The sequence below is a fragment of the Halichoeres trimaculatus genome, unplaced genomic scaffold (genome assembly GCF_033239565.1).
Source record: "Halichoeres trimaculatus isolate MK-OKI-2021-1 unplaced genomic scaffold, fHalTri1.1 fHalTri1_scaffold_23, whole genome shotgun sequence".
Lineage (NCBI taxonomy): Eukaryota > Metazoa > Chordata > Actinopteri > Labriformes > Labridae > Halichoeres > Halichoeres trimaculatus.
In genome coordinates, this window is record NW_027437201.1 from 20085001 (window position 1) to 20108712 (window position 23712).

The 23712-nt window shown below is 36.9% G+C and overlaps 1 protein-coding gene across 1 annotated transcript in view; it reads right to left on the reverse strand.

Moving 5' to 3' along the window:
* Positions 1–23529, reverse strand: part of LOC141785478 (uncharacterized) — a 29155-nt gene extending 5626 nt beyond the window's left edge. Inside the window, exons 1-18 of the mRNA XM_074663808.1 lie at positions 23433–23529; positions 18749–18803; positions 16077–16118; positions 15819–15995; positions 15556–15707; positions 15393–15476; positions 14260–14326; positions 13335–13498; positions 11135–11240; positions 11023–11052; positions 10750–10926; positions 10512–10666; positions 10341–10430; positions 7015–7059; positions 6860–6938; positions 6614–6777; positions 4604–4771; positions 4197–4231 (exon numbers count right to left, since the gene is read on the reverse strand). Of these exons, the coding sequence (XP_074519909.1) occupies positions 4197–4231; positions 4604–4771; positions 6614–6777; positions 6860–6938; positions 7015–7059; positions 10341–10430; positions 10512–10666; positions 10750–10926; positions 11023–11052; positions 11135–11240; positions 13335–13498; positions 14260–14326; positions 15393–15476; positions 15556–15707; positions 15819–15995; positions 16077–16118; positions 18749–18803; positions 23433–23459 (1817 nt within the window). The 5' untranslated portion in view covers positions 23460–23529. The remainder of the gene's footprint in view (positions 1–4196; positions 4232–4603; positions 4772–6613; positions 6778–6859; positions 6939–7014; positions 7060–10340; positions 10431–10511; positions 10667–10749; positions 10927–11022; positions 11053–11134; positions 11241–13334; positions 13499–14259; positions 14327–15392; positions 15477–15555; positions 15708–15818; positions 15996–16076; positions 16119–18748; positions 18804–23432) is intronic.
* Positions 23530–23712: the final 183 nt, after the last annotated feature.

A 23712-nucleotide genomic window follows, 5' to 3' on the forward strand; every position in this document is an offset into this window, starting at 1 on the left:
CAGACACCTCCAAACCCCCTCCCCGCCCACTCCCCTTCTCTCCAGCAGCGTGGAGGAGAATACCAAAGTTGAAGAGCCATCACTGCTCTGTTTTTGGCTGTAAACAGCCACATAGTTCCATGCAAAAGCTTCCCATCTCGGAAGAAGACAATACTAAGTGGCTAGAGTTCATTTATCAAGGAAATGTTCCAGCTACACTCAGTAAAACTGTGCATGTGTGTGCTAGTCACTTCACGGCCGACTGCTTTTCCAACTTTGGACAGTCCAACAGAGGGCTAGCCAATAGACTGGTCCTGAATCCAGGCCCATTACCAACCATCCACCAACAAACCTGGGACCCTGGAAATGTGAGTATTTTAAATGCTGTGTGCTGTGGAGCAGATGGAAGAGCTTTTCCTCAGTGTCCCCCCTGTCTCTGTGTTAGCTTCAGGATGCTAACTTTAGCAGCGGTTAGCCTGTTGTTTTAGCCTGTAATGTTACGGTAAACGAGCTTCGCTGTTTTCTAAACATTGTGCACTCGGAGCTCGTGGCGCCGCTCTCAGTGACGTGGAAGAGCGGGGCGGTATCAGCAGTGGCTCATTTACATATGAAGGCCACGCCCACTAAATCAGAGCGTTCTGAACAGAGGGGCTATGAGAGCCTGGAAACAATGCTGCTGTGCTTGATTTATTGGCTTTTTGGACCAAAACATGTTACTACCATTTCATGAAGACATCAATGATCCAGATTAAACTGCAGAAAAGGAGCAGAATATGGGACCTTTAATTTCATGCATCAGCTGATAGTTGTTGTTTTTTTCTAATACAATATTTTAAGTACAAATATGTAATTTAAAAAAAAGCAACAGACTTTGAAGGGGAGGAGATCTTTAGAGTGCAGGTTGCCTTGTTTAGTTGCCTTGTTAAGCCTTGGTTACCATTCTGTACAATTCGCAGTCCACACCCTCTATGGTACGCATAGGGATGCCAGTCAGAAAAATAAAAGTTTTTCTTTTTCTTTTTTTTTTCTTAAAGTAGATCAAATAAACATAATCTGAAGAAATCTAAATTTTTTGTAGATATTTTTGGGAGTTTGTTGGCCTTGAGGCAACACTGTACCATAATGGTCAGTAATGAAAAAGGAAAGTTATCTATTTATAATGCAACACATTTTCTTTAAAAACACATGGAAAATACTTGATGGCCCCAACAGTTTACAATGCTTGCTATAAAAAATGTAAAAACTTTTAAAAACAACTATTTTTATGAGATTTCTCTCTGAACGTTGCCTCTAAGCAACACTGTATCATTGAGGAAGACCCCATTGAAATGAATGGGTCAAAAGCGGCATCTCGGTATGACGCGCATTTTGTGGCATCAAATGTATCTGTAGGTGACAACTGAAGATATACAAAAAAAATTAAATGTCCAGTTTGTTTTTAAACAGTTTGTAAACTCAAAGATAGTAACCAAAATGTTGTCACGGTGAATCCGTAATGGTCCAGTGTTGCCTCAGGGCAACATTTGCATTTTTACAAGTTTCCTAAAACTAATTAGCAAATAAAGTAGATTAAACTATTACAGATTAAGCTTTACTTGTCTGTTAATAAGAACATATTTTTTCTAGACTGAGAAAGACAGGGTAAAAAAGTTATTGGACAGTTTTGAAGAAAGTCAGCAAAAAAAGGGTTTCTGCCTGACCCCGAGAAGGTCACATGGCAAATCCAAACACTTTTATTGGTTCAATAAAGTCTTTTCACTTCTTCTAAAGTATTTCTTGTCAATCGGGATGCACTGTGTGAGTGTTGCCTAGAGGCAATGAGGCACCACAGAGGGATAATTAAACTCATAAATCTGGCTCAATACCACTGGTTATTATTATCCCATTCAGGTGAATAAAACACCAAACAGACTCAGGTTTGGTGAGTCATGATGTACTGGAATCATCTGATGAGATGCCAGCTGAGGGGTGTGTTGAAAACAAGCTGTGGGCTGGTCAAGATAAGATCAACCCAAGGAGAGTCATTGTTTGTGCATCTGAAAGCAGGTATTTTAAAAGGTTACCACCTCCACAACAGTGAAACTGTCCCCTACCTTATAAAGATGAAAAATCATAAAGCTTATTTAAAGTTTTTTTTATGCCCATCACATGCAGCTCTACGTATTGCATTCTTCTCTTTGCATGCACTCGGTCTGTTCTCCATCTACACGAGGACCCATCCCAGTTTGTCCACTGGTGAACACCTTCAACCGTCGAAACCTGTTTGATGTGACGCTACAGTTTACCTCTGAGTTGTACGCAGTGGCATCTTTAAAATCAAAGATGAAGGACCGAACTGACCTGCTTGGTGGAAACCCATTTTTGGCCTTTTACACTCAAACAATACTTCCTAGTTATCATGAAATACTTTTAAAGAAGTGAAAGTACCTGGTAACGCCACATATTAATGCCCCAATATGTAATTGTGTACTAAATTTTCACTTCATTATGTAATAATGCCGCATTTTGTCCTAAAATTCTTGAACGCAATTTCTAAAAAACTCTGCCACATTATGTGATAATTTCTTACATATTGCATCACTTATTACAAATTTGGGTTCCCACATTTGTAATAAGTGATGTTTAATTTTTTTTTACTGTAAAATAATTAAGCGAAAAATTATTACGTATTACATATTGGGGTGTTATTACATAATGTGGCGTTACAGACCCTAAGGAACCAATAGCAGTGTTTGAATTTGCCATGTGACCCTCTGGAGGTCAGGCAGAGTCCCTTTTTTGGCAGACTTTCTTGCAAGGACCAACTCAGCCAACTCTCTCCTCAAACTGTCCCATCACTTTTTACCGTGTCTCTCTCAGCCCGAGCTAAAGGCTAATTAGCCTTTAGCAGTGTTCTGTTCAAACTTGAGAGTCTATCAGTGTGGTAGTCTCATGTTAGTTTATTTTTGTGTTTGAGGATTAACACAGCAGTTTGATTGTTTAGAAAAATCCCATTGCACACATTTTGGTGAAACAAAGTCACTTTTATTACATGGGCACTTGCACAATTTGGGTGCACACAGTTTAGGTAACAAGCTGTCACATGGTCAAATTTTCTACATCCGGATTCAGTTTGCAGTTACCGTTTCTTTCAAAGTGATATTTACCCTTTTGTTTGTTTCTTTGTCCGAGCTGGCCCAGGCTTCAAGATGGCCTCTTAAGCCCTGACCACAGGAAGTGGGAGAGACCATCATGGGGGAAGTCAGGAGAAGCATGGACTTTTTGATTCATCAGGAAACCTTTGTTTGTAATTTTATAAGTTATTCAAGACACATTAGTTTTTGTAAATTGTTTGGATAATTTTATGGAGTTTTGCGGAGTTCGTTACATGTTTGGATTTTGTTACCGAAGTTCCTCCCCTTCTGTTTATGTTGGACTAGTCCTTTGTCTATTTAAACCCCCCTTAGTGTCTCATTTAGGTAAGGTCTGTTCAATTATGTTTGTTAGAATGTAAGTTAGTTTTTTTTTTTTTTTTTTTGCCGAGTTGGCCTCTTTAAGAGTGGGCACAGGATTTGTTTATTTTCAACCACATTTAGTTGGAGTTTTTTATTATTATTATTATTATTATTATTATTATTATTATTATTATTTTGAGTTTTATTAAAGGGTTAAGACTTTTTTCCCACACCTTTGTCCTGTGCCTGGTTCCCTTACAATTAATAAAATGAAGTGTGAAGTTACGTTAGCTCTGATTGGTAGATGACTGGCAGGATGTAACCAGGGTTCCCCGACTTTACACGTTACAGACACGTCTTAGAGCACCAGGCTACTAGTTGTGCTAAATATAAACTGCTACTAAACTACTTACAAACTGACAGTGTTAACTTGTTGTCCATTAGCCTACAGATAGGTCGGAGCACCAGGCTGCCGATAGCACTACATACGGATGGCTTGATGTCATGTTTGAAGCTGTAGCACTACATCAAAGAAAAGACAAAGAAAATTTGTTTTGATCTGATCGCCATTTAATTCCAAAACAAACACAAGTTTAACCTATCCTCCTTATAGCATCTTTAGGACATAAAAAACACACAAAACTTTTTTTTTTCTACCTGGTATCACTATGTGTACCACAGAGTGTTAAAATGAAAGCTTAAAAGTCAGTGTAGCATCACTTATTACAACACCTTGTTATATTATTTTAACTCTAGACTCTGACAAAGGTACGTGGAATCTACTGTGATTCTTTCATCCTGTCCCCACACGCTATCGCCTTTAACACAAGAGTTTTTGGGGTGTGATATTAAGCTCGTCATTTGTTCAAGTTTTGAAGGTAAAATTCCAGTGTGTGGGAAATATCTTCCCCAAAGCCAGTGTGAGTGTGACTCCAGAAAGCATCAAGGAAAAGATTACCTCAAAGAACTTTGAGTAGAAGCATTTAATTTCTCAAATGCAATCAATTTTCCACTCAAACTCTACAAAACTACTCACAGTATTCAATAAGAAATCTCCTTAGTTGGCCTCTTTGCTTTGATTAGTGGTTAAGATTACAGCTAAACTCACAGTTATAATCAACCAGTGCAACACAGTGAATTAGTGCAATATACAATTATCCTCGAAGAAGTTCTGTTTGCTAATCCTCTCAAAAATGCAGATTATTTATGAGAACATAGAGAAACGTGAGCAGCAGAGCGAGCAGGGTTGGAGCAGAGGAAGAGGAGGCAGATGTGGTGCTGAAGACGGTCCGGTCATGAAGTTTCTGCACGGGTCGATACACGTTGTGGTATCCTGCGTTTGTCGGGAACATCTTCATCTGGTGGGATTGAAAACAATGTGAGTGTTAACTGACAGAGAGGAAAACACAGTTGAGTTCTTAATGATGGTTTAGATCATGAAGGACAATGAGCTGAGAGGGGTGGGAGGCAACTGAACACTTTTCTTTATGAATAAAGACAGGGTGGCGTCCCTAATTAGACTGCAGGTAGATGTCCTGACATTTTATGACATGCAATTACTATTTGCCAAACTACAGTTAAAAATCACAGGGTGGACTCCTCGTGGCGTCGTGATGACTGCTAATCTGAGAGCAAACTGCAGATGATTCATGGGTTTGAACTAGTGGTGGCTGCTGGTCAGTCAAGGAGGGAAAGCTCATTTTTTGATCTGTGACCCTGTCGGACCAACCAGGTGTTTTTTCCAGGGATTTTACCAGTGTTCTCTCAACGCTCGTCGTTTTTTAAGAAAGGTAAACTCCCTGGGGATCAATAAAGCCTCCGAATCAGTCCAGAACAGCTGAGAAGATGCTCCAGTGGAGGGTTATACTTCAAGATCGCCGACTGGCTCATTTTACTGTCAATCAAAAAGGGATTCAGCCTCAGACAGATCATCCAATCATCATGCAGAAGCTCAGCGTCCAGGCCAGCCCACTGCCTCATAGACCCCCAGAGACGCTGAGCGTCTGATGGGCGGGACAAAGCCCAGCGTTTATCCAATGACCGTCCAGTTTCCACTGTGGAACAACCCACTCTACGCTTCCCCGCTGAAGTCAGAAGATGCTCAGCGTCCGACTGTGTTAAAGCGCTGAGACGCTGCAGGGATGAATGAGAAGGAGGTGGAGCCAGTTACCTGTGATAGGAGCTGATTCTGAACAAAAGATGAAGGAATTCTAGCTCAGATTTTGTCCATGAAATGTCCACACAGCAGAACATATCACCACTTTTTTTGGGGATGTTTTAGGGGAAGCTGAGCTTCCCTTGCAGTCTTAGAGCAATCGCCACTACTTGAAACCACTGGATCAGAACAGAAACATCTGCTAATGTAAGGCAAAGTCATCAGAAATGAGTGAGCGGGAGTTGTCTTGTATTAAATTAGTCTTGAGTTCATTTCAGTTAAATTATTCAGTTATTTTGTACCATGTAATAATAAACCCTGTAATAAAGAGCTAATCCTTGGGGTGCCGATAGCACTACATATAGCCAGCTGCTACATTTGCTTGATGTACTGTACTGATAAATACCTTACCTCATTGCGTTGTATCTTCTAAAAAAGTTGTCTTGAACAAAGAAAATTTGTGTCAATCTGATCTCCATTTAATTCCAAAATAAACACAAGCCTCGCTAAAAGTAATTTACGTCAATGTGTGGAGACTCCGGGCCACAAGGTGGCGAGGGAGTGCAAGTAAAACAGATCCTCCTCACAGCATATTTAAGTATAAAATACATTCTTGATTAAAGAAAACAATAACTCCAGCTGTATTCTTAGAAAAAACTGAAAGCTAGAATATCCAACTACCACATTGATTAAAAAAAAAGGGGGTTTTATACCAAACTCCAAGGTCCCGTGTTTCATTTGGCGTGACTCTTAATGCCCTCATACACCAGCTTCAGTTTTTATCTGATCCATCACTTTATTTTGAAACCCTTCATCCTCCACTGGTTGGCAAACACGTGCACATAACAGAGATGCCAAACAAACCTTAACATAAGCAACACTGACTGATCTGACTTGTGATTTCCAAAAAGCGTGACATTAAGGAACTAACAGATCTTAAGAAGTGATTAAAAATCTTGGCTCAGATTGATAATTAAAGATTCTGCTGTTGTAACACCACGAGAAGCAGAAACATCAGCTGTTTGGTTTGTTTCATTAAACCTACCAGACTTTGATCCACTATGATGGGCTCTTTAAAAACCGTCCAGACCACGGCTTCATTACATGACGGGGTGGTTAGAGAGCCGTTGTAGCGATAGTACGAAGCTCTGTTTACATCGCCGAGCAAGTCATCGATGGAGATCTCCTTTGTGACGTTAGCTTTAGAGCCTAGAGAGACATCATCACACAGCAGGAGTTATCATGACGCAGCATCTTCGATGATGTTATGTAAGCAGGCGCATGCACTTACTGATGTTTTTAATATGTGATAGGTAGCTGGTCAGCTTTTTCCAGGCTTCCATATTGGATGTTGGCTTTGATGGTTCAGTCTGCAGAGACGGACAGTGAGAGCTCAGAGAAACGACCGTACAGACGAAGGTTTTTAAAAAAAGCTTCCAGTCTTACCTCATGATGTTCGGATCCACCGCTGCTTTTTTTGTCCTCTGAAGCCTGGAAAACCAATTCATGAAGTCTGTTAGCTCGATAACTTAAGACAGACTTAGGTAAGAAAGAAGTGTGCACATAGTTTTTTTTTAAACCAGAATCATAAAGTTGAAGGTGTTGCTCCTGTTCTGTCCATTTACAGTGTCTCCCAATAGATTAAACTCCTGCTAGCTGTGGGGAAGCTAGACTCTCTTACCAGGGTCTGCAACCTTCACTTACAGCCATACATTAGCCTCAGCTCACCTGGGTTAAAAATGATCCAGAGCCAAAAAAAAATCTACTTTATCTTCACAATAAAGACAATAAGGTGTTTAAAATTCTGAACGTAGTCAAAATGTAATAAATAATTATCAAAAAGTTTTTGAAATTTATGAAATTGTCTTAACTTAATATTTTTAATAAATTCGCCAAATTTTTGACATTTTAAAAACTTTGCAAAATTTGCAATAAAAACTTTTATACTTAAAAAAAAAATGTGATTTTTTTTGTAATTTCAAAAGTTTGAAAAAATGACTTAAATTTGCAAAAATAAAATAAAAAATATAAAATAAAATAAAAAATATAAAATAAAATAAAAAAAATCAAAATTTCAAAACATTACAATTATTTTTTAACAAATATATAAATTAGTAAATTTCATAATTTTTTTAAAGAATACTTAACTCACTGCTTTTTGTATTTAGCTGATGTTGTGCCACATAAAAAGCAAGTTTTCCTTTTTTTTTTTTTTGCTAGGTAGTGTATTCAGAACTCAGTGTCTGAATGCTGCTGCTGTCTGACCTGTCGCTAACCTGGGTCCTGCGCGGTCTTATCTTGAAATATGGCCCAATTTTACTTTGTCTTTTCTGCAGTTCGCTGTAGCTGGAAAGATAATGTTTTGTCATGTTACATGACCTACATCCTACGACACAACAGGCTGAAATTTCAGCAAGCCCTGCTGATCTTAACATGACGTGAAGACAGCTGCTGTGAGAAAAAAGTTCATGGCTTCCTGAAATGCCTCCAGACGACATGTAGATTACCTCCTCAGGCAGAGGTCTTTTGTCTTTTACAAACGCCTGACTGAAAAGTTAAGAAGATTTCACCTGAGAACCAGATGATTCAGTTTTCTGTCAGATCCATTGATTGAATTGAACTCTTTCTGCTGATGCTTAATGATGTGTTTTTGCTTATTTTTGGTTGTTCTGTTTTAGAAATAGGCTAAACTGAGCAGCCAGTTTTGCATCTTCCAACTTTACTAAAATCTCTAGAAACTAAACGTTGATATCCTGAGATTATGAGGGGAGTAAAATTGATACCTAAGACTCCCGTAGTGAAGCTCTCTGGAAACATTCAAAAGAACTCTTGGGGTAAAAGTTGTTAAATCATCTTTAATGGACTTGTTGACCTTGATAATTTACTATCTTGGCATGGTAACCCACATCTCATACCTCTGCAGGTCTGTGCTCTATATGTTCAGAGATGAACCAGAGTGTGTTTGTGTGCTCTGGTATGAAACAGTAGCTCATGTCTCCTCTTCAGTTACGTAACCGGCTGCTTTACCCCTTTCATGTTGTCTAAGTGCTCTGATTGGAGCGTCAGCCGTGTTAGAAGTGGGTTAAGTATGTTTCCCTGGAATGTGACAGTCGTATTGTCTCAGGGAGGAGCATAAACATACCGTGACTTGGCGGGAGCTATCAAGCACAAACCTGTCATTCGTCATGATGGGGACTGGTTCGTTCCCTTACACTGGAAACATGAGAGTAATCTTTGATCTTTGTCATACAACCAGTCGGTAAAGAAATGGGGCTGATGAAAAGTTAGTTATGAACTGAATCATGTAGTGATCTTCAGAGCTCTTGTTTTTGTTTGTTTTTTATTTAAAATAATTAAAACAAAAAAAAACCTCACTGTCATGCAGTGGCGTATCTGGGATTTATTTTCGGGGGGCCATTGGAGGAGCCAGTGGGGGGTCAATTCTATATTGTGTAAACTTAATGTGGATCTAACCTGATTGAATAGATCTAACTAAATAAACATGATCTAGAAAAAGTAGCAGTGTTGTTGTATTTTGTTGTATTTTGGCTCCATAACATCACCCACACACTTGTTTCAGAAACTTCATTACTAATTTTCAAGAAGTTGCAGGAAGAATAACGTATAAACTTTAACTCATTTTTCAAAATAAGTATTTTCTGCATAAGAATGCACGTTTACTAAAAGTTTACTACAAAAGTTTCCAAAACTGCACAATGTGTCAATTGTGAAACAAAAAAGTACAGGGTTAAAGAATAGAAAATTATGCCTCACCAAATGTCTTAAAATAAGATAGAATAATCATTTTATTTTCTCATCTGTTTAAAAGACCTGGGGGGGGGGGTTGGAGCTCAACTATTAAGTCTACCCTCTGATGTTACCAAAGGCAGGGTTTTATGTACAGAAATGGAATACAGATCATTTTAAAGTCATGGTATCTTTGCTATAAGAAAGGAAACAAGACCATAGCTGCTCCCAAGAAACTCTGTGTTATATATATATATATATATATATATATATATATATATATATATATATATATATATATATATATATATATATATATATATATATATATATATATATATATATATATATATATATATATAATTAAGATTATTTAATTATATAATAAATAATAATATATACATAATTATACTATTTAATTATAAATAAATAAATTATATATATATATTTATATATATATATATATATATATATATATATATATATAATTTTCTTTAGTTCCTATTTCTTCTCTTTTATTATTTCATTGTTTCATTTTGTACAGCACTTTGTAACACTGCTTTTAAAAAGTGCCATATAAATAAAGTTTATAATTATTATAATTATGATGACATAAAAATATAAGTACAATACAAAAACAAAATTAATCTTTAAACAAGTGAAAAGGAGCAGTAATTGGTTTTTACAGAATATTGATAATAATATTTTTTCCTTTTTATTTTTTATTTATGTATTTATTTGTATTATTTATTTATTATTTATTTATTTATCTAATTATTTGATTATTTATTATTTTTTACTTTCATATTATTTTTTCCATTTCAGATGCAAGGTTAAGGATATATTTTATCCCTGTATTTGTTTGATATGCTGTTTTTGATAGTTTTTTTTTTTTTAGAGATACTGAATGATTTAAGTGAGGTTTTTCCAATTTTTCGAATTCTTTTAAGGTGTATTTCCTTCTCCTTTTTATGAATCTCCATTTAATGATGTGATAGTATTTGGTGAGCTTAAACGTCACTTACCTTGAGAAAGAATGCCAGCACAGCCAACCCGTCAGGAGTCTTGACGGCCTCCTCCAGACTCAGATCCTTCCTCTTGTTCACGATGTGCATCTGAACAAAGAGGCAGGTGAGGAATCACTGATGAGAACTTCTCCCATCCTTGTGATTTGCCAGTTAAACGTTTACACGTACCTCCATTGGGTATCTGTGTGAGTCCACCGTGTGCTCGGAGCCCTCGGAGTCGTCTGACGTGGAGCCCCAGTGAAAGTGGAGCTGAAGAGTGGCGAAATCGTGTCCCAAATCGCCTTCTGACACCTCCACCATGTCGTCCTTCAGAACGCACTTCACTGACAGTTGAAGGAGGTAAGATCTTCAGCTCAAAACGTTCATGCTTTCCGGACAATAATTTTCATGGAGACAGGAGCCTCACCTGTGTGTCCAGTGTTGATGATGTACTTGATCGCATGCTTATCATCAAAATTCTTGAACTTGAATTCTTTGAGCTCCTTCTTGACCACGGTTTCCTCTGTCTTTATATTAACAGGCGACTGCCTTTCACCGCCACAGTGTGAGCCAGGGAGGCTGGACCAATGAGATGGGCTGTAGTCTGGATGGTCCAAAGAAACATTTTCAAGTCAAGATTTCATCCCCAGCTGCTCTCTCCTCATGTTACCTCTGAGTGTAAGAATGTGTCGATACGTACCACAGTGCTCGTCATAGCACCACGGATGGCCTAGAGGAAAGAAGATCCATTAATGTGGCATGTCGGGTCGCAAATCAGGCAGATCTTTGAACGTGGCTGATTTATAACTCACTCGGGGGTAGAGGAGTTCCAGGAGAAGCAAACACCTGACGTCCGTTGAGTTGTTGAGTCGGGCGATACACATTGGAGAGGCCCGTCACAGAGGGAAACTTCTGAATCTGAGAAAACATAATCCAACAGATTAACCACCAGAAAAGAAATGAAACAGCTCTGACCACAGTGTGGAAGTCACCTTTCAGATGTGGTTCAGAAATGTTGGAAGTTCTTTCCTCAGATGGGGAATTTGTGAGTGAAATCTCAGATCAAAAATCCTAAACATGGAGAATTTATTGGCTCACATTTCCTCTAATGCGCTTTAACTGTCAGTCCACTGTTTTGGGTTTTTGGGATTAGATTCAACACACCCAGATTTCTCTGCATTGTCCAACTGCAAACTTCTTTGTTTTGTTCTTTGAATTGTTCAAGTCAAAAATGAAGCTGAGAGAGCGCAGACCTCCACCAAGCATATTGTGATTAGTCTTACTTTAATGTTATACTTCCTTTCAGCAGACTGTCTGCTACAATTTGGTGTTAGTTGCAGGTTTGTACGATAATTTGTTTTCTGACAGTGTTGAAAATTATGATGACCCAGTACATATTTCATATTCTGGATCTTAGTATCCAGAAAATTACCAGGATCTGGATTGTACTTTTACATCTGTCAGAAATTATGGTGACCTTGTCTTGTATTGTTTTGCAAAGCAATCCGACCATTTATGGTGGAGTTATATACACATATGGTGAAAACGGCCTTATCTCACAATGATAAAGAATCCTTTAAAGAAATCCTGGACACAGACAATAGTCCAGATCACCTCCAAATTTTAATCACTTTTTCTTTATTCCATTTTGAACATTTCCTGATAATTTCATCGAGATCGGTTTGTTACTTTTTGAGTTATGTTGTTCACAGACAAACAGACAAACTTTCCCAAAAACATACCAACTTTGGCGGAGGTCACTGTCCAGTTCAAAAGGTGCTTTTTGGTTTTGGAAAATGAAATATTTTTGGATTTAGTGCAGGCTAACAAGCAGGAAATCTTATTGTGTAGTGTGTTTCAGAACCGAACCCTAAGCACTACAGGTTTGGACGAAATCTACTTTTTACCTTTTATCATTGCATCTTTTGTAACAAACCAAAATCCTTTCGTGTTTTCATTTTTTATGCTGGACTTCTACTGAAAAGACAGTTACAGTCGTTTGACGAACTTCCAGTCGTGCAGCTTTCTGTTTGAACCCACGGGGAGAATCCACAGCGCTTATGGAGCCTTTAAAAGTGAAAGTGTGGAATGCTTTCTACTGGCATAACAAACAATTCCCCTTACAGATCCCAAAGCTCGCCTGCAGACGTTGAGATGTCTCACTTTGGAGATTTATTGTCCAATATGAGAAAGTTTATATCATAAAAGAAACTGCTCAACTTTTTATCCTGTTTGAAAATCTTTACCTGAGCTCTCTCTGAGTATATTGTTTATTTGTTTGAAGGTACAGGTTTAAATCAAGTTTCCAATCTGAATGTTTGAAATATTTCACAGACTGGTTTCTTTGAAGCAGAGGTCAAAGAGTTATGCACCTGCTGAAGCACCTGCAGAGACATGTGCATCTTATGATCTGCAGAGATAAGATGCAGGATGTGTCACTCTGCGACACACACACACTTGATTGATGACTTATTCCAGCGTCACATGCAGCGCTGTTTCTCTTCTGCTCATGTCTGTGTTATACGTCTGATTGCTTAAAGTCTGACAGCAACCACTTTGTGGTTTCTGTTATTGTCCTCCTTGTAATTGATACCGTTTTTAATTAACTGCCTTTGAGACATATTTTCCACACCCAGCTCAGTCTGGTTAACCGACAGGGTGATACAAACAAGCTGTCAGTCATTACACTGGATGCCAAAACTTTGATCATTGAAGGTTGACAGATTGTTTACGATGATTCTTTCTCTCTGTCTCTGCTAGGAGCGGTAGTTTGATGCACTTAATAAATAAAAGATGTAAAGCGTGTAAACACATGTTCCCCATATCTCAGGTGTGAATGTGAGATACCAAATCCTGCTGCTCCCTTTGTTGCAGCCATGTTTCATTTACGACTGTTTACGACTGCTCGAGTCTTTTTATTTCTGTTCCTTTGTGAAGCTGCTTTTCTTGTACGAACGAAAAGAAAATCAGGGATGTTTCCTATTCCTCTCATCCTGCAGAGGATAAGCTCACCAGGTCTTTGTTGATGTTGATTGGCTCTTGAAAAACCGTCCACACAACAGCTTCGTTGCACTTCGGTGTGGTCAGAGAGCCCATGTAGCGGTAGAACTTTGTGACGTTCACGCTTCCCATCAGGTCATGGAGAGAGATGCTGTGGTTAAAAGCCACTTCTGTGCCTGTGAAATGAGGAGAAGGCTCACCACTTTGTCATGCAGTTAAATTTTACAGCCTCAACTCTTCCAACCTCTTTACACAACGACAACCAACGATCATAATTCGACCCTGCCGCACTGGCTGTCAAACAGAAAACCTGCCTGAGCAGCAGAGCGACTCTTTTCATCATGATCATGTAAAGTGAAACTTTCATAAGGTGTAAAAACTTCTTCTCACGCACTTATGTCGCTAGGCGTGTCCATAAATTCACCAATTTACCACCTGGCTACACCTGGCGAGACATTTAGGGCCGTGGTTGTGGGGTGACTAATCTTTGGTCTGCATGCCTCAAACCGAAACATAATTTTATTTTCAAGACATCAAAGTAAAATGAAGTGAAGGAAGACGTCCTGATTCAAGATAAACATGCCAAAAAAACAACATGAAATAGGTTTTAATAAGAAAAAAAAAGTAATGATAAGTACCAAAGGATAAGGGAAACTTCGAAAAAATAATAGTCCAAAAATATTTTTTACATTTTATTTTCCAGGAAAAAAACTCAGAAATTTGAGTTTTCCCTCAGAAAAAAATAGTAAAAATAATAATAGTTTAAAAGAAAAAAAAAAGTCAGAACATTTTAATCCATTTTTTCCTTTTTTTTTTTTTTTAAATAAAAAACAATTTATTTCCTGCAGTGACATGCAATACATTTTATACTAGAGTCTCTGCACAGTGCTCTTTGACAAAGACAGAGATGAAGTAAAACTTTAAAACATGAACGTACCTGTTTGAGCTGTCAGGTAAGATGTGAGGTTGCCCCACGGTCCCGTCATATGTCCATCGTCTGTCGCCTTTAGGGAGAAAATGTTCAGCTTCTATTATTAGCAAAAGGAAGTTCTCCCCCCCATTCTTTTCCCCTCTTTTTGGTCACATGTTTTTGATTGTAGTGTTATATAATTCCTGAAAATCTAGTGGCATTGCCAGTATGAAGGGGAGACTGGGGACAGTTGAGACACTTGCAAATATGACTCTTTCCCTTTGACCTTGTTTGACTTGTTCCCTGCAGTGAACTTCCAGATTTTGTTGAATATAGAAACTCTATGTCTTAGGGAGAATTCTGTTTAAGTTATCTTGAAAAAGTCTCCCTTCTAGATATATGCCTGATCATAATCCACACTTTAAAATGAGATTATTAGAGCAAATGTTGCTGGTTGCAGGTTATTTTAAACTTCTACTTCTTAGCTTCCAAGACGGGTCATCCAGGACTGGATTGATCTACGTCATGTCTAGGTCTCTATGACAACACCATGCCAGCTGACAAAGTTTAGAAGAGAGATCTGTGTTTTTCTCTGCTGATTTCTGTGATTAATTTTGTAGTGATGGTGGACACAGGAGCCTAACTGTCAGACAGAAAAAGGACAGAAGAGCAGAAGAAAGATAAACGGGAGAGTGATAGAGCACGAGCTAAAGACTAAAGGGCTAAACTGCTGCAACAGTTATTCTGCAGTGGTCTGTTCAAACTTGAGAGTCTATCAATAAAATGAAGAGTGAGGTTACGTTAGCTCTGATTGGTAGATGACTGGCAGGACATAACCAGGATTCACTAACGTTACATATTACAGACATGTCTTAGAACACAGGGCAGCCGATAGCACTACATATGGACAGCTGCTTCAAACTGTAGCGCTACGTAACTGTCCTGGAAAAAAAAAACCTTACTTCACACGTTGTATCCAGTATATAGTTGTCTTGAAGAAAGAAAATTTGTGTCAATCTGATCACCATCTAATCCCAAAACAAACACACGCCTCGCTAAAAGTAATTTATGGCGAGGGAGTGAAAGTTCAACTTGTGTTTCTGAAGTTATATCAAGCTTGGACAGTTATTAGAGTGTCACTTCTTAAGAGGTGGACTTACGTTCAAGAAAAACCCAAGAACGACGATTCCCTCTGGATCCTCCGTGGGACTCTCCAAACCTTTCTTCAGATTGACTATGTGCATCTGAGGAAAGGGAGACAAAAAGTGACGTAGCATAAAGTGCAGAGACTGAAAAGAGAAGCACCTTCTCTAAAGGAAATACCTCCATTGGATATCTGTGTCCATCGACCGTGTGTTCAGACCCGGGGTGGTGTTGGGTGTCCCCCCAGTGAAGGTGAAACTGGATGGTAGAGTAAGTCCCGTTCAGTCCTCCTCCACTCACTTCGGACACATTTGCCTCTAAGATGCATTTCACTTTTTTAAGAAAGACAGAGAAGTGTGTGAGTGGGTCATGGATTATCAGAACTTCTTTTGCATCTTTTGTAAAATCAAGAAAGAGAAGATGAATCTTCCATTTTTGTGAACCTGTGTGTCCGGTGTTAATGATAGACTTGATGATGTGCGGATTAGAGAAGTTGACAAGGTTGAAGTCGTGCAGGTTTGGATCAGTCTTCACGTGGCTGGTGACGATATCAACAGGAGACTGCCTCTTTCCTCCACAGGACGCTCCGGGGATGTATACCCAGTGAGTCGGGGTGTGCTCTGTAAAGGCAGGAGACGCTCTTACAACCACAAACTATCATAGACGAACCCAGCTTTTAATGAGATGAGGCCTTTACTTACCGCAGCCTGTGTAGCACCAATCACTGCCATCACTTCCAGCAGCTGAAACAATAAAAGTCACGTGATACATGATTTATGTTTTCATTTATTACTCACATGTTAATTATAGTTGTTGTAAGAGCTGGTTGTGGTAGTTTTGCCAGCAGCAGTGACACAGCCAGGATTAAGATGATGCATACTTTCATCCCCATTATTGTTCTTCAACCCATTTATATATTGATTTATTCACTCTGCTCCTTCCTCTCTTTAATCTCTCCATTATTCATTGCCTGATTTTTCTCTCTGAAAGTAGAAACACTCACGCATCCATCAATGCCATTCACCTGTCCCAGGATGATCTGTTTGTTTAGATATCCAGCAGCCTGTTGTTTTTCCTTCCTCTTGTTGTTCTTTTGCTTTTTTATCTTTGCTCGTGCATTAAAAATAAATTACTCACAATGGGCTTTTATTTGAGCAGCTGTGTGTCTGAAGCAGACAGATGGGGGACGGTCAACCTGTCATCTTTGGCTGTCTAAAAAAAGACTGACTGCTCCAACAATGGGACAAACCAAACTACACGTCCATGCCCAGATTCATGATTTTCATAAATTATGTTTTATCTTAGCACTTATTTCTTATAGCCTAATATTCCCCAGCATAAACTTAAAAACTAAATTGTTCAAAGGTAATCCGATCAGTTTTTGGTGATTGGATTAGATCAGATGTTAAAAAATTGTTTGTTCAAAAGGGAAAGAAGGATTTTGAAGTATGATTAGATCACGTAATGTAATCCCAGTTTTAATCTGAAAAACTTTCAGTTCGTGTCGTTCAAAACTTTTTAGTAGGATCTGGATCACATTAATCCAAAAACACAGGGCTATCCTGATTCCAACAGGGGGCAGGATTTCAGGGTGGATTTCAGAAAAAAATAAAGTAAACATTTAAATTGATATATATATATATATATATATATATATATATATATATATATATATATATATATATATATATATATATATATTATTATTATTATTTTTTTTTTTTTTTTTTTTTTTTACTTTCTCTAAAGGCCAAATAATGTCACAGAAAAGGACTTTCCCCCTTCAGGGTCAGAGAAAAGAAAGAGGAAGAAGAGAAAAAACATGATGATAAAGGGATGTTTGCATATCTTGGTAATGGAATGTTTATCAGAGAGATATGTGTGTAGCCATTAATAGCAAACTAGCTAGCTAGTCAAAAACAAGAGACAAAGATCTTTTGACTTGCCAGTTCAAAAGCTTCATGCTAACCTGTTTGTATTTGTGTAATACAAACAGAAAAAGAGGGCCCCACATCAAATTTTGCTCAGGGCTGTACTACCCAGATGTTAGCAAGCACAGCTGAAAGAAGACGTCTGAGCAAAGTTTTTTAGATTTGATTAGAAAGTACAGATAAAGTTACACATAAGCTAACAGGAGTGTATAACCATCCACAGGAGCCATGTGTAACCCAAACAGGCACGCTGACATTGATCAGCGTGAAGGAATGGAGGCTGGCGGCGCTATCATTACCAGCAACAGCACCTCTCAGAAAACCAGTTTGGTGTTATTTACCTGCAGGCTCTGTCGTCCTGTGTGAAGCAGAGTGAAAAATAATGACAGTGATATCTTCTTGACTAATCAAAGTCTGAATTCCTGTCTAATCATCTGGGGAAAAAGTCATTTTTGAAACATAGAATGAAAACTACATTACCCATGAGCACCACTGCTCCAAAGATGTGGCTCTTGCCGGAAGCAAGTGAAGGTTACACAGATCATTTTTAATACTTATATATATATATATATATATATATATATATATATATATATATATATATATATATATATATATATATATATATATATATATATATATATATATATATATATATATATATATATATATATATATATATATATATATATATATATATACACATATATTGGTTATTTTATTGAATTTTATCCTTTTTTTACCCTCAATTAACTAAAATAATTATGGAATAACCAAAAATAAAATAGATGAAAATATAAGTAAAAATAAATAAATAAATAAAAATAAATAAATAAAAAATAAAAATAGATAAATTAATTAATTAATTAATGTTTGCAGGACATGTGCATTATTTAATATTTTTTTAATTCCCAAAACATCTCACCAGACCTGTCTTAGATTTAAAAAAAAAAAAAAAAATCGAGTAAAAAACGTCCTGTGTAGCTATAACCGTTAAGCTGAGCTGTGTCAGGGTTTTTATCCTCATCATGCTTCACAGCTGTTTAGTTTCTCTAAAGACAAAATAAAAACTGAAGTCCAGAGAGGAACAGATTGTACTTTAAAATAGTTCACACATCATTTTAAAAAGTCAAACTAAACAACATTTTCTCCTTTCTTTACCTTTGCCAATTAAATTAAAGCACAAAGAATTATTGTGTGACCCTTGGAAGGGCCCAGATGGAAAATACTGAACTAGTGATCAATAACAACACACACAACGATCATCTTTAAAAATGACAAAAACGATTTTAAATGTCAAATATTTATCATCAATAAAAACATACAAATACCCTTAACCTAAACGTCTACAGTTTTATCAAACAGGTCGTTGACTGTGTTTGATTTGGGGTTAAAAGAGCTAATTAAACTATTTACACTTAATAAAAAAGTATTTTACTCACCATACTCCACCACAGCTCCCACACACAGCCACAGCACAAAAGAGGAGAGATGCATCTTAAAGGAAAACAAATGTTATCAATCAGAAGTCAGGTTTAGCAGTTTTGTAGCCATTACTCGCGCAATGCTGATTTTAAGGCGTCCCACTTTAAAACAATGCTGCTTCCTACCATTCAGAAAAAAACGATTTTATCAAAACCTCAGCCACCAGATAAATCCACCAGTGAGGAGAAGTTGAAGACGTGTCCCAGTATGTTTCCAGTCAGTGATATAGAGCAGAGGGTGACATACAATAGGAGGGAGGGGGCTTTTGTGTATACATCACTAAATCAGTATGGGGGTGACACGTAACCTGACCACAGGTCTCTTTTGTCAGGACATTGTGATCAAAATACAGGTGTTTGGAGCCAGCCAATGATCAGGTAAAGGGGGTTTACACAGCAAAGCTAAATCCAGTTCCTGTTTAATGACACAGAACACAAGTTTCCATGCACAGCGCTGGATCAGTGCTTAAAGAGTTCAACTGAAGAGGCATAACTGAAGACTGCTCCCACTATTTTTGTGGGTTAAATTCTGCTTTGAAGACTTTTTTATAATCCAGTTGCAGTTTTATCAGTTGCAGTTGTAAATCAGACCTTTATGCTACATGTATTGTCATATATTAAAACAATGGCCTAAGTCGTTTTTCAAGTTTTTAGGAAAACACAAAAAACTTCGGAAGTTTCTGTTTCCTTTGAAGCAGCCTCCATCATGAAAGCTTGTTAATTTGCCCAAGTTACACATTTTATCCTCAATAATCCAAAGGTTTGACATGGGCCTAAGTCCCCCTCTTGACATAGGCCATTGTCCTATAGGAGGGTTAAAGATTATGATCCTTTAAGCTAAAGATTTAAGTGAGTTTACCAGAGATGGTCAGCATTATCAAGAGATGATTTAAGCCAAAAAAAAAAAAAAAAAATCTTTTTTTGTCAAAAAAATGACTTGGGCTGTTATTTCAATAGGCTGACGATATTAGATGCAGGAATAGGAAGTGAGGTCACCCAAGCAGGAAGTGGAGATGGAAAAGTCTTGGCTGAGTTTTTGTCTGAGTTGGGACCGAGCTAAACTTGTTTTTTTTCTCTAGGATTCTGATCCATACAGCTTGGGTTTTAGTTGAATACACATTGCATCTTGCCAAAAACTTTACTTTACTTTTTTTTTTTTTTTTTGTCAAACTTTTTAATCTAAAATTTTCTCCTTCTTTTGAGTTTAGAAAGAAATACATATTTTTTTTTTATTTTGCATTTTTTCCAAATTTCACATTTTTTAAATTTCTACAAATTTAAGCAAATGTTTTAAACAATTTTTGTTTTTAATTTAGCAAATTTTTTAAAGTTTTTTGAAAAAAAAAAAAAAGTAAATTTTTTTAAATAAGAATTTTTACTTTGTTTTCCAGTGTGTGAAATTTCAGCTTATTCTGAAATTTCAAAAGTTTTTTAATTTTTGCTCACATCTATTTTTTTTTTCTTTTCTTTTTTTTTGGTAAATTTTGCAAATTTTTGAATTTTTGGAAAAATTATGCAACCTTTTAAATTGTATAAATTTTGCAAATCTATGACACCACTTTTTTCCGTTTTTTTATATTTGCAAATTTATTTTAAAAAATGCAATTTTATGAAAACAAAAACTTGTTTGAATTTTTATTCACAGTGGCTCCTGAGTGACTGTAATCCAGGTGAACTGAGGCAAAATGGCTCTTGTGGAATTGAAGGTTGCAGACCCCTGGCCTAGTCTCACAAATCTCCACGTCTGAGTGAAACACTATCTTGTATAAGATGTTTAACCCTCCTCTGAAGGACACCTCTTTCCTCTTTCTCTGCAGTAACTGAAGCACTGGGATGCTTTGTGGGCTGGTCACTCTGCAGAGTCATCACCAAGCTGCGGGGACGGCTGAGAAGAGGGTCACAGGGTGTCTCCGGAAAACAGAAAGCCTTTTGTCATCTGCTGCTGGGACAAAAGCCAGGGGACCGATCCCGTGGGTGAGGGTGTCTGATGTGTGAAAAGACCTGAAGCACCACAGGGCCCCAGGACACGTCACTCATGATGCATCCCTCAGAATTTTAGGAAACAAATGCCGCTAGAGCAGATCTGAGCATAGATTACAGATTTTTTATATTTATTTACTTATATTCACTTTTATTAAAGCGTTATTTCTCACAGTTGTCAACCTAAAACTGCTTCAATCTTATTCCTAAACCTGCGGAGAGGAAGTGATATTCAACACCTGTATAGCGGTATTCAGCAACAAAAGGCTTAACACATACACACAAAAGCACAATCCAGATAAAGGAGATTACACGCCACTGGAATTCTCAATAGCCATTACATCTCTCTTTAAACACACGGCACCGCGACGCTAAGCTCTTAATTGACAGGGAGCCCTGAAAACCGATACCAGAGAAGCTAAACTGGATCTGTTCTCTAAACATGGGATTAAACGCAGGCTTTAAGCCTTCACAGGCCAATGAAGGAATGTTGACTGTAAACTGCAGTAATGTGAGACTCAAAGTGTAGGCAGAGCAGGATCCACTTGTATCATTAAACATATGATTAAATATCAGCTGCTCAGCTTGTGAAACCTTTGGTGTTTAATGGTCTTACAGGAGATGTGATTGTCTCAGGAAATCAAGACAGACTCCTATAGAAAGGGGTCTGCAACCATTACAAAACACAACACAGCTTGTTTTGTTAAGTTTTATTTTTGTCTATTTTTACCTGTTATAGAACAAGAAAACCCCAAACCGAAGTGCAGTGTGTAGGCTTTTGAAAACAATTAAACGTTGAAATATGCTCACCTGTTTGACTCCTTTCCATATTTGTGTAAAGTTGATAAAAAAAAATTAAAAAAAAAAAAAACTAGCCTACGCATGATTTGTTCATAGAAAAAAAAAAAAAAAAAAAAAAAAAAAAAAAACCTGCTTAGCTATGAGGACTAAAAGTATCAAAATAAAATATATTAATAAATTAAATAATTGTGTAAATAAAAAGTTATTTAAATAATTACATTTGTCAATAACTATCTAATATTGGGGGAAAAAAAATCTAAAGATATTTAAATAAATAAATATATAATTATGTAATATTTAATTATTTGAATATTTTAAAACAGATTCATTTAGTTAATTAGATAATATATTTTATTATTTATTGATTTTTTAAAAAATATCAAATAATAAAAATATCTAATAATTTAAACATTTTATTTAATTCAATAACAAAAAAAACTATTACCTGACAAAAATGAAAAGCAAAAAAAAATTTAAATCAAATTTAGAAATAACTTGTTAATCTTAAAATGTCTTTAAAAAGTAATGAAACAAGCACATTAATCAAAAACAGGAAAATGTATTAAAGTGTAGTCTAGCTGATTGTTTTGTGGCAAAAGCAGAATTAATATGTAACCTTTTTTTTTTGGTTTGCTTTATTTTCCCTTCTTTTCATTTTCTTCCTTTTTTTTTTTGAAAGTTAGAAATAATAAACAAGGCATGCTACCCTGTGGCTTTTTTCAAATTTTATACTTTGCATTTATTTTATATCTTGTTGGAAAAGTGTTGATACTAAATTATTTCTCTTTTTTCTGCTCCTTTTTATTCCCATAATTATTATTATTATTATTATTATTATTATTATTATTATTATTATTATTATTATCAATTACTATTAATAATATTATTCATATATTTTATTTTATTTTTATTTTCTATTGATAAATATGTTTGGGGTTTTTTAATGGCAGAATGAAATTAAGTCCACTTAAACTAAACTAGCTGCAGACCTCTGGGCTAAAAGAAGCCTAACTTGTTTAAAATAAAAATAAAAAAACAAGTGAAAAACAGAAATTGGCCTAACTTTATGCATTATTGTGGGGAACAGCAGCTGATTATAACAGTCACAGGGACAAGCCTAATGTTTGGTTTTGTAGATCATTCGAAAAATCACATTTCCATAGAGAGATTAGCTTTAGCCACTGGAGCAAGTGGATAAAAAGGTCTGAAGCTCAAGAAAACATCTCAAATAAAAAAATAAAAAAAAAATCAGAGGAAAATCAGTGTAAGGGAAAATACATTAATGTTCAGTTGGGGTCTTGGGCCTTTGTGCTAAGCTAAGCTAACCCGCTCCAGCTCCATTGCAGACAGGAACTGGGGCTCGGTGACTTTTTCTTGACAGGGAGCCAAATGTTTTTGTACCTGGTAATGTTTATTGTAACTCCCTCTGTGTTTATAGCCTTCACACCATAAAGTAGCTCACGAAACAGGTTTTGTGCCCTCCAAAATGTCCTTCCACCCTGACTCTTTTCTCCTCATGCTGTGGGACATGCCTGTGTGTACACCTCTAATACAGACACAGGCTCAACAGGTCAAAATAAACACAAAAGATACAATATGTTCAAAGACCTTCAGTCCAACACAGGAGAGTTACTCAGAGTTATATTTCATTAAATATCTGAGACATGTGGATCAGTCTGGTTTGAGCTCTGAGCACGCTCAGTAGCAGTATTTATAAAGCCATCAAATGGACAGATCCTTGGCTCCCTCTGTGTTGTTTCAATGACTCACTGATAAGGACTTTTCCTCTCTCTGTTTTCATTTCAATCACCGTGAAGTATGAAGTGTCTTTATTTTTCTACGACAGAGGGAAAGAGCTCACCTGGAATACACCACGCAGGATGAACATCAGAGAGTAGTAGAGGCCAGGGGGGGTGTTCACAATCCACCTGAGTCCCAGGTGGATGTCCTTCAGCAATCAGGATGTGATTGGCTGGACAATTAACTTCATGTTTCTCCTCTTCAGCTGAGGTTGCACAAAATGTTTGAGGTGGTGTTCAAGTAAAATAGCATCAGGTTTTTATCACTTCGGGGTATTTTTAGAGTTTAGTTAAGTTTTGTGATAAACACAGACTCGTGTCATGACTCATTTTTCACATGTA